The 14,495-nt window shown below is 35.0% G+C and overlaps 1 protein-coding gene across 2 annotated transcripts in view; it reads right to left on the bottom strand.

Moving 5' to 3' along the window:
* Positions 1-14,495, bottom strand: part of LOC106884520 (phospholipid-transporting ATPase ABCA7) — a 289,592-nt gene that overhangs the window by 51,984 nt on the left and 223,113 nt on the right. For both annotated transcript variants that reach the window (XM_052969717.1, XM_052969718.1), the window contains exons 42-45: positions 12,931-13,248; positions 11,575-11,709; positions 7,250-7,353; positions 4,493-4,585 (exon numbers count right to left, since the gene is read on the bottom strand). In XM_052969717.1, the coding sequence (XP_052825677.1) occupies positions 4,493-4,585; positions 7,250-7,353; positions 11,575-11,709; positions 12,931-13,248 (650 nt within the window). The remainder of the gene's footprint in view (positions 1-4,492; positions 4,586-7,249; positions 7,354-11,574; positions 11,710-12,930; positions 13,249-14,495) is intronic.

The raw sequence follows: 14,495 nt of genomic DNA, 5'->3' as shown, positions 1-14,495 counted from the left end.
GGCACATAAAAGACACCATTTCGAGCGTGGCCGTTTTTGTGCGGGTGACACGTAAAAGCACCCACTACACTCTCTGAGTGGTTGGCGTTAGGAAGGGCATCCAGCTGTAGAAACTCTGCCAAATCAGACTGGAGCCTGGTGTTGCCATCCGGTTTCACCAGTCCTCAGTCAAATCGTCCAACCCATGCTAGCATGGAAAGCGGACGTTAAACGATGATGATGATGATGATGATGATTTCAGGGCATCAATACATGTTTCAATGTTTCAGTCTATACACACACAGACACACACACACATGTACATCTACCTATATATATATATATTTTTATATATGATGTTGACCACTAACGTGGACATTTAATGTGCTAGAAATAGAAGCACATTAAATGTCCACGTTAGTGGTCAACGTCATATATAAAAATGTACTTTAATCCCCTGAGATTGCAGATACTGTTTCTGAATCTCTTTGATTCTTTAAATGTGCTAGCTTCCTGGCAATTAATTGATATTAATTAATATATGATTTTTTGCCATTTTTTAAATAATATATATATATATATAAATTTATATATGTGTATGTGTGTGAAAACTTGTTTAAACAGTTCATGACAAAGTTAATTAAATTAGTTAAGTAATTTAAGTAGTTAAGCAGTTTAGTAGGTAAAGTGATTAAAAAAAGCTGAGATTAACACAAAGAAACTAGTTGAGAAAACATGATAATCAGGGCTGGTTAACTAAGACATTGCCAAAAGGCAAAACCATTAGTGTGTCAGACTACCAGCAAAGATGTGCTTGGTTCATATTCCATCACTTGGGCTGTGCAGTATCAATTTTCAAAGCATTCTACTCTTTCTGTGCAAGAAGAAGAAACTAAATGGGTACCAGTGATACAGTTTAGCAATTTAAGCAGTGCAAGCCCTGTACCTCTTAATGAGCTACAGGGCTTATACTGTTTGTAGTGTTGAGATGAATGTAATTAGCATGGAGAGAAGATATTGATTCTACCAGACTAACAATATCTGGGCACATAAACACAAGGTGTTGTCTCAAATATCCAATGATTTATGGCACTCATTACCATTGATCCAGGATAGAAAAAGATAATGCAAATACATTTGTTTAACGTAATGGTTATTCTTAAAATGATTCCCTGATGAAGCTGATGCCTATTTTATATCTTTCACTAATTTTAAGCCATGACTTGTTTGGTGAGAGAGAAATAACGCATGTTAACAAAGAAATTTTAGATAGATAAAATTGTGTTTAGTGTATGCACTGCTCTCTCACTCAATAATAATAATAATAAATGCCCGGATGCAGTACCAGGCAGTGGCTCTCATGGCTTCTGATCTTAATTGATTGGAAGTGTTATCATGTACATTGTTTTGTCTTGGTATAAAAGATGGGCTACAGCAAATATTCTGCTTAATACCACAGATTTGCTTGTCAGTTGTTTGACCATAACCAGTTGAGCATGTCCCTTGGTGGCTGACGATATGTGCATCTCTGATCATGAGCAGAAGTAGTGGGGGAGCATCATAGCCATGTGTTGAGAGGAATTCTTTGGGGCTTGAATAATTCACCTTTGGGAACATGGGTGTTTTGCTCAACATCCTTAAACAAACCTTATTCAGGGACCTTTTGAGCGGGATGGGCTACTCGACTTGTAGAAAATTCTAACTGGACCCCACCTGCGAGGTCATGCACTGTTTATCTTGATTTGAGATCACCAGGTCGTGCACATATGGTTGTGATGCATGTGCCTGGTATACCCTTATCAGACGGGTAGTCATGATGGGTATATTGGGCTTCGTATATTTTACCCCAGTGTCACTTTGATGGCATGCACAATAATAATAATAATAAAAAGTAAGTGAATGTAGCATGCTGGCACAGAAAGAATACAAGAAAAGACATGATAACCTAGAGAGAGTAATCCACTGGGAGTTATGTAGAAAGCTAGGATTTGAACATACTGATAAGTGATATGAACATGAACCTAGTAAAGTACTAGAAAGTAAGAAATATAAAATGTTGTGGGACTTTAACATTCAAACTGACAGAGTAATAGAAAGCCTGATTTACTCGTAGTAAATAAAGAGAATAGAAAGAGCCAGATAATTGACTTTACAGTCGCAAATGATGAAAAAATCAATATGAAAGGTATAGAAAAAATAGTAAAGAATCAGGACCTAGCCATTCAGTTATAGGGATTATGGAAAGTGTGGGTAAAATGTATTCCAGTAGTTATAGGTGCATTGGGAAATATTCCTAAAGATCTGAACAGATGAATAGAGGAAATAGGCATAAAACCCAGTTTAGTACAGCTCTAGAAAACTTTGTTATTAGGGACAACTAGGATACTTAGGAGTGTTCTTGGCATCTAGGGTTACTTGTTGTAGCCTGATGTTAGGATTTTTTCTTTTCCAACAGTCTAATCTGTTGTGAGTATAGTAATAATAATAATAATCCTTTCTACTATAGACACAAGGCCTGAAATTTTGGGAAGAGGGATAGCCGATTAGATCAGCTCCAATGCTCAGCTGCTACTTATTTTATCAATCTTGAAAGGATGAAAGGCAAACTTGACCTCAGCAGAATTTGAACTCAAAAACATAAAGGCTGATGTAATGCCACTGAGCATTTTGTCAGATGTGCCAACTGGCAGCCATATACTACTACTACTACTACTACCACCACCACCACCACCACCACCAACAACAACAACAACAACAGCAAAAACAACAATGATAATAATAAATAACAAGGCCAGCAATTTTGAGGGAAGAAGGAATAGATGATACCATTAACCCTGAAAAAGTTGTCCTCAACACAATTTGAACTCAGAATGACAAATTCCACAAAACATCTTTTTACAAAACTCTAACAATCCTTACAGCTTGTAAACAATGCTCAAGTGCATCACAACTTGTCAGAAAAGGATGAAAAAGAGAGCAGAAAGCAGCAATAAGTCAAGTAAAGAGCCACAGCATTTATAACCACAGTGCTTAGAACCAGTGTTCTGAAATTTATTCTGTAGGAAAATTGAATGTTTTTTGCATGCTTGTTTTCATTATTTTAATGTTTTACTGGTTTTAAGCTTTGGACTGAAGCTAAGCCAGAGCACCAACTTCAATGAAATAGTTATTACATCAAACTGTGGTTGACTAATAGTTATTTTATCAACCTCAGAAGAATAAGAATAATTGAGTTAATATTGGTATGATGCCACAACTTTGGAGAAGATTGATACAGCTGATTGAAGCAGCTCAAGTACATGATTCAGCATGTATTTTATTGACAACTGAGGAATAAAACGTAGTTTATCTGGTGCTCCACATTCCTACCACTCTACTTAATAACATCAAATGTAATGTTTTATAGCATCATACATGGTCCGTTTTAAATAAGCTATCTTGTTTCACAGAATGGATACAAACAGCTTTGTTAATGTACATAAGAGAGTTAATTATATTGATAGAGACATGCATTGCAAGATGAGTGTTGTTTGTTGAGTGTAAAATGCTATAAAATTTGTTGTAATATATATATTCAGGAGAGAAGTAAACCAATAAAGTTCAAAACAGTGTAGTCTTTAGCATTCAAAAAAACTACATCTGCTAATATTATGAGGCATAACAAAAGGTGTATGGTTAGGTTATATATTCAGATCTTACAACTGTTCTACTATTATTGCATTGAATACCTCTACCCTCTGAACAAGGCACCTAAACTATGCAACTATGCTTGCTTCAATTTGCTTGACCAACTTAAAAAAAAAAAAAAATTAAATGGAAATCAAATATTCCATGTGCTTGCTGCTTACATGGAATAGCTTTACCTCCCCATGGTACCAATTTACAGCTTTTCTAAATCTGACAGAGTCATGCCAATGCTGAATTTTAGTGTAACTTTTAACTTTCTACAGTTTGGCTCCTTTTCAATTCAGTAAAATTTGGGATATTGCTAAATAACCTAATGAAATTCAAATCTGAATAATTTGGTATGCTAGGGAAGCCACCGTATCAAACTGATATTTCTCTGTAATTAGTAATTACAAAGAAATTTAAAACAACTTCAATAAAACATGTATTGATATTGTGAAAAATTCATGATGAAAAATTCAAAATATAGTCATTACTTTTGTAGAGATGGAAATTTCATTTCAAGATGTTTGTATTTCGAAATTTCAGATGGATGAAAGAGATATTTCCAGAGCATAAGATAATGCTTTAAATTTGAATTGAAACAGAGTGAATAATAAAAGTTACATTTTTTTTTATTGAGTTTCACATTTAATTCAAATTCAATTTGACTTTTCAAAAATACCTTTCAATTGATTTTTTTTTTTGCATTATATATATTTTTATTTATTTTTTAATTTGCAATTTCCACAAAATAAATAACTCTGAAAAACAAGACAAAATTCAATAAAATTCTGTTGTTATTTTAAAAATAATTATCAAAAAAAAGAAAAAAAAAAGAAATTACCTATTTTTTAAATGTTGTACACTTCCAAGGCACTGGAACCTACCATTTACCATTATAGCAATTTTTCCACATAGAGCTTCACACTCTTCCATACTGAAGTAGAATTTATGAATTTGTCATTAATAAAAAACAAAAACAAAAAATTTTAATAAGAATATATGAAAAATATTTAAAACAGGGAGAAATTCAAGTTTGTCAAATTATCGATAAGCAAAAAAAAAAAAAACAAACAAAAAAAACAAACAAACTGTAATCAGCTCATCTTTAACCCATATAATACAAAATTTTAACAAAATATTTTATTAACAGAGATAAAAGCTAGCAAGTAATCTAACATGCAAAAGTTATACACTAACTTTATCCCAATCATTTGGGTGTTATGTTTGTTCAACTAATTGCACAACATTATACTTCAAATAAAATGAAGGTGAAAATTCAGACAGCCATTGAGAAAATAATTCAATCCATTAGCATTTCCCATAGTGAGATAGTGTACAGGAAGAATGTATTCAATGAAAAATTCATACAAATCTAAACATTTGCTGTTCTGGATTTACACAAATGCTTTTATTCCACCAAAAATCTGTTTGCTTTTAAATCTTTCTAATATCCTTCACTATCTCTATCTAAACTCAGCACTTAATCAGTTAGGAATATTGTTATTCTTTAGAATTGCACTTCTTTGAAATCCATTACTTAGCCATGTGTTGCAACAAATCCCTAATCTCCATCTCTTGAAATGTTCCTTTTTTCTTTTAGTGAATCAATTAAAATAATTGAATAAACAAAGTGAACCAAAAATATTGATCTCTGGGATCGCCATGGGATCACACATTTACAGGGTGGAGGTGTGGTGCAATTGTTTCGAGTGAAAACTGTACATGGCTAGTTCAGTGTAGAAGTATGCACTCAGGATTTTCCCGATGCTCTACTATCATTGCTAGCTCATCACCACCTTTAATATTAACAATGACACAAGAAAACATCCTATGGATGCTTTAATGCAAATAGTTAGCCTCTTCCTCCTCCTCTTCCTTCTCCTTGTTTAATGTCTGTTTTCCCCACTGGCATGGTTAGACAGTTCAACTGAAACTGGCGAACCAGAGGACTGCATCAAGCTCCAACACTACTGTGCACTGCTACAAAGGAAATAATGCTAATCTCTTTTCTTCCTATTACAGTTATAACTTCAGTTGATTAAAAAATTATATTTGGCTCACTACATTACTATTGGTACACTGCATTTAATATCAATATTTAATTTGGTAAATATACTAAGCACATAAATATTCCATTTTCAGCATATGCAAAGATAATACAGTTAAATTCTCAAATTACTTTTCACAATTCTTCATAGTTTATTTCATTTTACATACATTGATTGTGATAACCTGGTTTGGAATTAATTTAAAGACATTTTTTTTCTTAATCTTTCTCTTAATAGTGAATATTGTTGGAGCAATTATTTTTATAGCTAAATGTCCTTCCTTGTCATTAAGTACTAATGAAAACTGAAGCTAGAAGCATAGCATAATGGTTATATAGGAATATAGGACCATTTAGTCAATAGTCTGACTTGTAGCAGTGCTTCAAATAGCAAAGCTTCATTGTATCATAAACCTTACAGTTAGTATTGTTATACTTGGGGTGGGTCATTTTTTTTTTACCATCCCCAGTTATAACAATATTTGTTTCAACACACGTTTTCACATCAATAATCTTGCTAAACAAATACATAAAGTAACTTACATATAGTAATTTGATTTAAATTTCAATTTCCATAATTATTTCCTCCTCCCTGCTTTCCCCAACTTCTGTGCGCTCTCTCCTCTCTCCCCCCACTTCTGTCATTCTTAAATCTCTTGAACCGATTGGAACCTGTCAAACTATCCAACCCTTGCCAGCATGAAACATGACTGATGATGATGATGATGGATTGTAATGATAATTTAAACTTTTCTAAACATTTATGGGTTATATAAAACAATATTCTACTGCTATGGATACCTGCAGACATCTTAAGAAAATTTGCAATAGCCTCAGTGGTTCAGTACTGAAACAGTTCAATGTTCTCAAATATTCTTCACAGTTAATAATTTTAACCCCATTCTGAGTTCAAATTCTGCTAAAGTCAGCTTTGTCTTTCCTCACAGGTTAATAAATTAAGCATCAACTGGTGCTAGTTCAATTATTGATGTTACTCTACAACAACATTTGTGATGCTGCACCAATATAAAACAGCAATATTCAAATTGTTACCCACTTTCATGCTTACATCAATAGGTACAACATTACTGTGTTGTTAAGAAGTTTATTTGCTAAGCACATAGTTTCAGGTTCAGTCCTATTGCATGGCACCTTGGATAACTGTCTTCTACAATACCCCCAGGCCAACCAATGGATTTGATAGACTGAAATTGAATGAATTTTTTTGTATATGCATGTATGTGTGAGAGCGAATATGTATGCCTCCTTATCTTGACAACATGGGGTAGTTATGAACAAGTGTTACTGACATACAGAGTCCTTTATTTCTTGCTTTCAGTGAAAACATGTTTGGCCATGAGGAAATACTCCCTTGCTTAGAAACAGATGAGGGTTGACAACAATAAGAGCAAAAGGCATCTGCTGAATAAAATCTGTCCCAACAAATTCTGCCAGACCCATGCAAGCCTAGAAAAAAGGATGTTAAAATGAAGATAACAATCATGATGATGATGATGACTCATATGACATTAATGAAAGAATAATAAATACCTGTGTGACGTTAAAATTATAGATCGTCCACTTTTTACTAGACTGTTGATGCAATTCCACAAATATCTCCGGGCTTTAGGGTCCATTCCAGAAGTTGGTTCATCCTTCAAATAATTAACATGGTCAGTTTATTTTAGAATTTTCTTTTCCAACATTAAACATTTTTTTTTATTTAATACAAATGTTTATATAACTTTTCCTCAAACTTTAAAACAACCCTTATTTTTCATTTTTATAAACTGAATGACATTACTCAATTAAGCAGAAGAATAATAAATTCATTAATCAAAATGAAAATGCTCCATGAGTTTGAATGAGTCATTAGTCCTTTATGAAGACTTTGTCACTAATTCTCCTCCTCCTCCTCCTCCAGTGTTTTAAATCTGGGTTTTGTCTCCATTTACGGGAGTGGCTGGATCTGCCTCAATACCATAGCAACTGAGGTAGGCAGGTGCAGCTCACCCCAACCTTTGGGCTGGTTGGTGCTCATTCTCCTTTGCTATCAAGAGGCTTTTTTGGAGCTGGATTTTCTATGGGGAGCATGCCCTTGCTTACCCCCAACCCCAGTTTCTAAACATGAGTGGTCTTGAGACCAAGGCCTCTACTACAATTTTAAAAAAATGTGGTGGAAAACTAGCTCAGGAAGGCAGGGACGCTACACCCTGAGACTCCTTTTGGAGCCCCCTACCTACTAATAACAATGACAATACAATCGGTCTTCTACTCTAAGCTACTATCACCAAAAATCACAGGTAAAAGAATTAAGCATGTTACTGAAATGACTCAAACAAACCTGACACTCCATTAATTAAAACTCCATCGCCAATCTATGCTATTCCTTTACTTTATAAATTAATTTCTATTAATTTAATAATCACTAAGGTGGTACCAGCAGGCAGAATTGTTATTTCGCCAGGCAAAATGCTTAGTGGCATTTTGTCTGTCTTTACATTCTGAGTTTAAATTCTGCCAGGATTGACTTTGCCTTTCATCCTTTTGGAGATGATAAAATAAATACCAGTTGAGTACTGGGGGCGATGTAATTGACTTTCCCCTCTCCAAAATTGCTAGCCTTATGCCAAAATTTGAAACCATTAATTTAGTAATCACTGTTTCACTGTATTGATCAGACAATCAGATGTACACCGCTAGTCACAATGTGTTTCCCTGCATTGTTATACCTTTCACATGAGACCACCCTGCTGGCTAGGTGAGCAGGCCAACGTCTGCTCTGAACAGAAAGCTAGCCTGTCATGGTGTTACCCATTAACAACTGAGCAAACTGGAGCAATCTGAAATGAAGTGTTCTGCTCAAGAACACAAAGCACAGCCAATCTAGAAACTGAAACCATGATAATGTAATCATAAATGTAACAACTTTTGTTCAAAATAGTTCTGCCATATAAATAGTGTTATTGCAGTTCGTGTTAACTAGGTCAAGTTAATCTTTCTCAGATTTACAGCAAAGTAGAAGCTAATCAGACATTGATCCAACCTACAGGTTTTCAAATCAAGTATACCACACTTCAATCTCCCCTGAAACCATGCTACATATGCATTCATGTTGTTGTTTTTTTATTGTGTAGGGTGTAGAGTAAGCTATAGATGATTATAAATAAAATTTTATTTTTAGTTAATAGATATTGTTAGTCTTTTTAATGAAAAAAAGCAGAGTCTGAGAAAATTAGTCCACATTGGCAAATGATATTTAACAATGTTCATACGGGGAGACTGCTACCCTAAACATTTCAGACTGTTTCTCGCACTTGGCTGGAAAATTCAGTACTCATATCTTCTCACAGCATACACACTTGAAATTTACAAAGAACTCCTTGTTAATAGTCTGTCAAGCTATTGTAATGACTCACACTAGAACATGCAAATATCTAATTTTACTTTACAGAGACCAGCAAACCTATAATAGTTGCGAAAAAAGTTAGAAATGAAAATGTTTTTGAATTAATAGGTAACTGTAGTTGATCTATTCTACTTTACAATATAACAGTCCACTATTCAATACAACAGCTCACTATATAATGCAATAGCTCACTATTTTATATAATGGAAAAACATACACACACACACACACTCAGAAATACAATTCAACTATTGATCTATATTGTTAAACTCTATCTTCACAAATTAAACATTAAGCTACCTACCACTCCAGCTATTTTTACACATCCACGTTATCTTCATGCCATAAACTAATAACTAAAATAATAAAATCCCAATCACTCCAGCTATTTTTAAACACTCAGTCTATCATCACACCATAAAATACTAATTATTAAAATGATAAAAAAGTCAATTATGAATATTTAAATCATCCAAAATATGGTGCTACTTCTCCTTCACATTTTGTAAATCATTGCACCAACTGAAATTTTATATGCATCCTTATTTGAAAGTGTTGTTTTGAGTGGCCCTGCTCAACTATATTTCAATAAACTTTAGGCACAGGAGTGGCTGTGTGGTAAGTAGCTTGCTTACGAACCACATGGTTCCGGGTTCAGTCCCACTGCGTGGCACCTTGGGCAAGTGTCTTCTACTATAGCCTCGGGCTGACCAAAACCTTGTGAGTGGAATTGGTAGACAGAAACTGAAAGAAGCCCGTCGTATCATCATCATCATCATCGTTTAACGTCTGCTTTCCATGCTAGCATGGGTTGGACGATTTGACTGAGAACTGGTGGAACCTGAAGGCTACACCAGGCTCCAATCTGATTTGGCAGAGTTTCTACAGCTGGATGCCCTTCCCAACGCCAACCACTCCGAGAGTGTAGTAGGTGCTTTTACGTGTCACCAGCACAAAGGCCAGTCAGGCGATATTGGCAACGGCCATGCTCAAAATGGTGTATTTTATGTGCAACCAGCACAAGAGCCAGTCCAGGGGCACTGGCAACAATCTCGCTCGAAAATCCTTACACATGCTGCGAGCACAAGTGCCAGAAAGGTGACGCTGGGCACAGGTATATATGTATGTGTGTGTATATATTTGTGTGTCTGCTCGTCCCCACCAACATCGCATGACAACCGATGGCGGTTCGGCAAAAGAGACCGACAGAACAAGTACTAGGCTACCAAAAAATAAGTCCTGGGGTCGATTTGCTCGACTAAAGGCGGTGCTCCAGCATGGCTGCAATCAAATGACTGAAACAAGTAAAAGAGTAAACTTCTAGGAATATAATTTGGAAGTTAACTCACATTTAGGTTTTATTAAGTTAGTTAAAGTAAAAAAAGCAATAGCTATGACCTTTGCAGGGTCATCCAGACTAATTGAAATTGATTAGGTGGGTGCCAAGACTAAATATCTATGGTCAGTGTCTGTAGGAAAAATCTTGAGTAAGACAGAACTGGGGATTAGCATGAATGCTTACAGTTGAATGAGAACCATTAATGACAGCCTAAGGACTAGTGGAAATGATAAATGAAGGGGTATGTTAGACCTCAGAAAAAAAAAAGGATCCTGGTATGTTATGGTAATGCTGCCACTAGAATGGATGTCTATTTGAAAAGGAAAAATGAATGCTGTCATCATCATCGTCATCAAACATCTGTCTTCCATGTTGGCATGAAGTGGTATGTTAGGCCTCAGAAGACAGGATCATGGAAGGTGATGGCAATGCTACTAATAGAATAGATGTCTATTTGAAAAGGAAAGATGAATGTTGCCATTGCTATTGTCATCAAACCTTCATCTTTCATGTTGGCATGGGTTGAACACTTTGACAGGAACTGACAGATTGGAGGACTACATCATGTTTCAATGTCAACATATTTTCCATGGTATATGCCCTTCCTAATGCTGATCAGTTTACAGCATGTACTGGGTGTCTTTTACATGACACTCGTACAAGTGAGGTCACCATGCAGCTTGCAAAAACTAAGATCCCCCTCCAAATGAGGTGGAGCTATAGTAAAGATGGAGATGGCATCATGCAAGGAAATGAGTGGGGTTAAGATACGAGAGAAGGGAACATGTTAGGTTTCTTCCTGTGGAGGAGCTATATGTCTACTCATATCATAAAAGAGAGAGTGAGAGAGAGAGAGAGAATAGTGGTGATGAGGTGATAAGTGAGAGGGCGGAAGTAGCTGACAGGGAGCTAGAGAGGCAGAGACAGACAGACAGACAGAGTGAATAGTGGTGATGAGGTATCACAGGTGATCCTCAAGGTGTGAGGTGAACATGTGTGTCAGAATTAGGCTGGGTCTTAAACACTGCTGGGTAGAGCTCGAGTTCCATATAACAACAAAATAAAAGTTACAAAAACAAACAAAACAAAAACAAATTTAAGATAATTGATATCATCATTTTTACTTACCAAGAAAATTATGCTTGGGTTTCCAATTAAGGCAATTGCTGTTGATAACTTCCGCTTATTTCCACCTGAGTATGTCTGTGAAGGTCTGTCAGCATATTTAGTTAAATCTAATTTATATATTGCCCAGTTGGCTACCTGAAATAATAATAATAAACAGCTTTAGTTAAAGGTAAAATTTCATAGGTAAAAATCTGAGAAGTGACATATACATCTAAACTAACTAATAAAGCAAACTAAAATTTTACACACTTTAGATATGAATAAGTTTAAAATTATAATGCAGTGACATAACTATTTAAATGAAGAAAAGCTAGAGAGTAAAGTGGGGAAGACTAAAGATTACAGTCATTATTATTATTATTATTATTATTGAGTTCAAATTCCACCAAGGTTGATTTTGCCTTTCATTCTTACAGGGTCGATAAATTAAGTACCAGTGAAACACTGGGGTTGATGTAATCGATTAGTCCTCTCCCCTAAAATTTCCGGCTTTGTGCCTTTAGTAGAAAGGATTATTATTATTATTATTATTATTAACAATAATAAGGTGGCGAGCTGGCAGAGTCATTAGCCAACCAGGCAAAATGCTTAGTAGCATTTCATTCGCCACTATGTTCTGAGTTCAAATTACGCTGAGGTTGACTTTGCTTTTCATCCTTTTGTGGTTGATAAAATAAGTGCCAGTTGAGCACTAAGGTCGATGTAATTGACTTACCCCTCCCCCATACTTTCAGGCCTTGTGCCTATAGTAGAAAGGATTATTTTTATTATTATGGGGGTGAGCTAACAGAATTGTTAGCATGCCAGGCAAAATGCTTAGCGGCATTTCATCCAGCTTTATGTTCTGAGTTCAGATTCCACTGAGGCCAACATTGCCTTTCGTCTTTTTGGAGGTCAATAAAATAAGTGCCAGTTAAGAAGAGGGGTTGATTTAATCGACTTACCTCGTCCTCTGAAATTGCTGGCCTTGTGCCAAAATTTGAAACCAACATATGTGAAATAGTGTTGATTGAAGTGATTGATTTTTCAATTAGCAATAATAAATATAACTAAGAGTAAAACAAATATTGTGGTTTAACTGAACCACAATAACCATATAAATATTTTTAGTCATTATTATTTAATTTTTAAAAAAAAACCAAAACAATGTAAATTATAGAAAAACAACATAGGTTGATGGTTAAGATTTCCTGAAGAAGTCTTCCTAACCCTGAAATATTGAAATATAAGGAACCAGATATTGCTTCATGAAAACTATAACACAATAAACATGCTATAGGTTACACTATAATTGAAATAGCTAATACATTGAGCTACATAACATGCAGCACTGACATTTTTTACAATGTTGCTTACCTGTTTAACTTCTTTTTCTGGCACTCCTCGGAGTCTGGCATAAAGTTCCAAATGTTCTCGACCAGTTAACAAAGAATTTAAAGCATCAAACTGAGGACAATAACTTATGCTCTGGTAAACTTGGTTTATATTCGTTTTGATGCTATGACCATTGATATATGCATCTCCAAAAGTAGGACTAATTTCACCAGTCAGCATCTTAAATGTAGTTGTTTTACCAGCACCATTGACTCCAAGCAGACCAAAACACTGTCCTTTAGGAACACTTATGCATAAACGATCAACGGCAAGTTGTTTCTTTCTATAACCAGTATAAACCTGAAAGACAAATTAATAAAACATGAGCTTCTAATAAACAATTATATATATATAGCTAAATTACAACTTTTTTGTTTTCTTTTAATATTTACCATTTATTATTTTTTCTTCCAGTCTTTCAAGGGTGTTATTAATGGAGTAGTTGTTTTTATCTTTTTTTTTTCATGGCTAGATGTCATTCATACTTTTAACTGTAAAGCTTAGTTATGTGCATTGCTCAGAGACATAATACAATGACTGTAGTAAAATTTGAACTTATAATCTTATAGCCATTGTGATTAAGTTAGTTAGATTTAGACTCAGACTAAGGTCTGTTATGAGCCCCAGGGTTCAGAAAGCAGGAACTTAATCTGGATTCTGACGCATATAAATAACTGATTTTACAAATCCACCACCTCCACCCTCGAATGTAAAAGTGGTCTATTGCAGGATTAACTTTCTAGCTATTACAGGAACTCATTTTCAGCCGATTGAACTGGAACAATGTGAAATGAAGTCCTTTGTTCAAGAATCAATACTGCCTGATTCAGGAAGTGAAACCACAATCTCAGGATTACAAGTGCAACAACCTAACCACTAAGTCATATGCCTTTACAAATTAGTCAACTGCTTTAGAAAAAGGTTAAAAAAACACACACACACACACTAAAGGAGTTTATGTGTTTCTGATGGTACTAAACTTATCAGTTTTAGCCAAGAAGTAAATATGAATTATTTTGAGACTCCTCAATACACTCAAATCAGACTATATATATATATAACATGCCTTCACTGCATTATCTAGAGGAGTTTTCTAGGACACAGCAACTAATGACTCCTGGATTTTCCATTTCCATTTTCTGAGTAACAGTAAAACTAAAACCAAATCCTTTCATTGTATTATCTAGATGAGTTTCCGAGTTTCCTAGGATACAGCAGCAAGTAACACAAGTCTGCAAGTAATAGTATGCCATAGTAAGGTGGTGAGTGGGCAGAATCATTAGCACACCAGGCGAAAGGCTTAGTGTTCAAATTTCACAATGGTTGATTTTGCCTCCTTTTGAGGGTCAATAACATAAGTACCACTTGAGCACTTGAATCAGTGTAATCAACTTAACCCCTTCTCTGAAACTGCTGGCCTTGCACCAAAATTTGAAATCAATAGTATGTCATAGTTACCAATAAAATTGCCAGAGTTACAAAACTACAAACAGTAAGCACATCGGCAAGTTTAGTCCATAACTTAACTTCAAATTTTCTTTAAAACA

The sequence above is a fragment of the Octopus bimaculoides genome, chromosome 7, assembly GCF_001194135.2.
Source record: "Octopus bimaculoides isolate UCB-OBI-ISO-001 chromosome 7, ASM119413v2, whole genome shotgun sequence".
NCBI classification, from domain to species: domain Eukaryota; kingdom Metazoa; phylum Mollusca; class Cephalopoda; order Octopoda; family Octopodidae; genus Octopus; species Octopus bimaculoides.
Note: the sequence above shows the minus strand (reverse complement) of the source record. Positions and strands in the feature narration are given on the sequence as shown.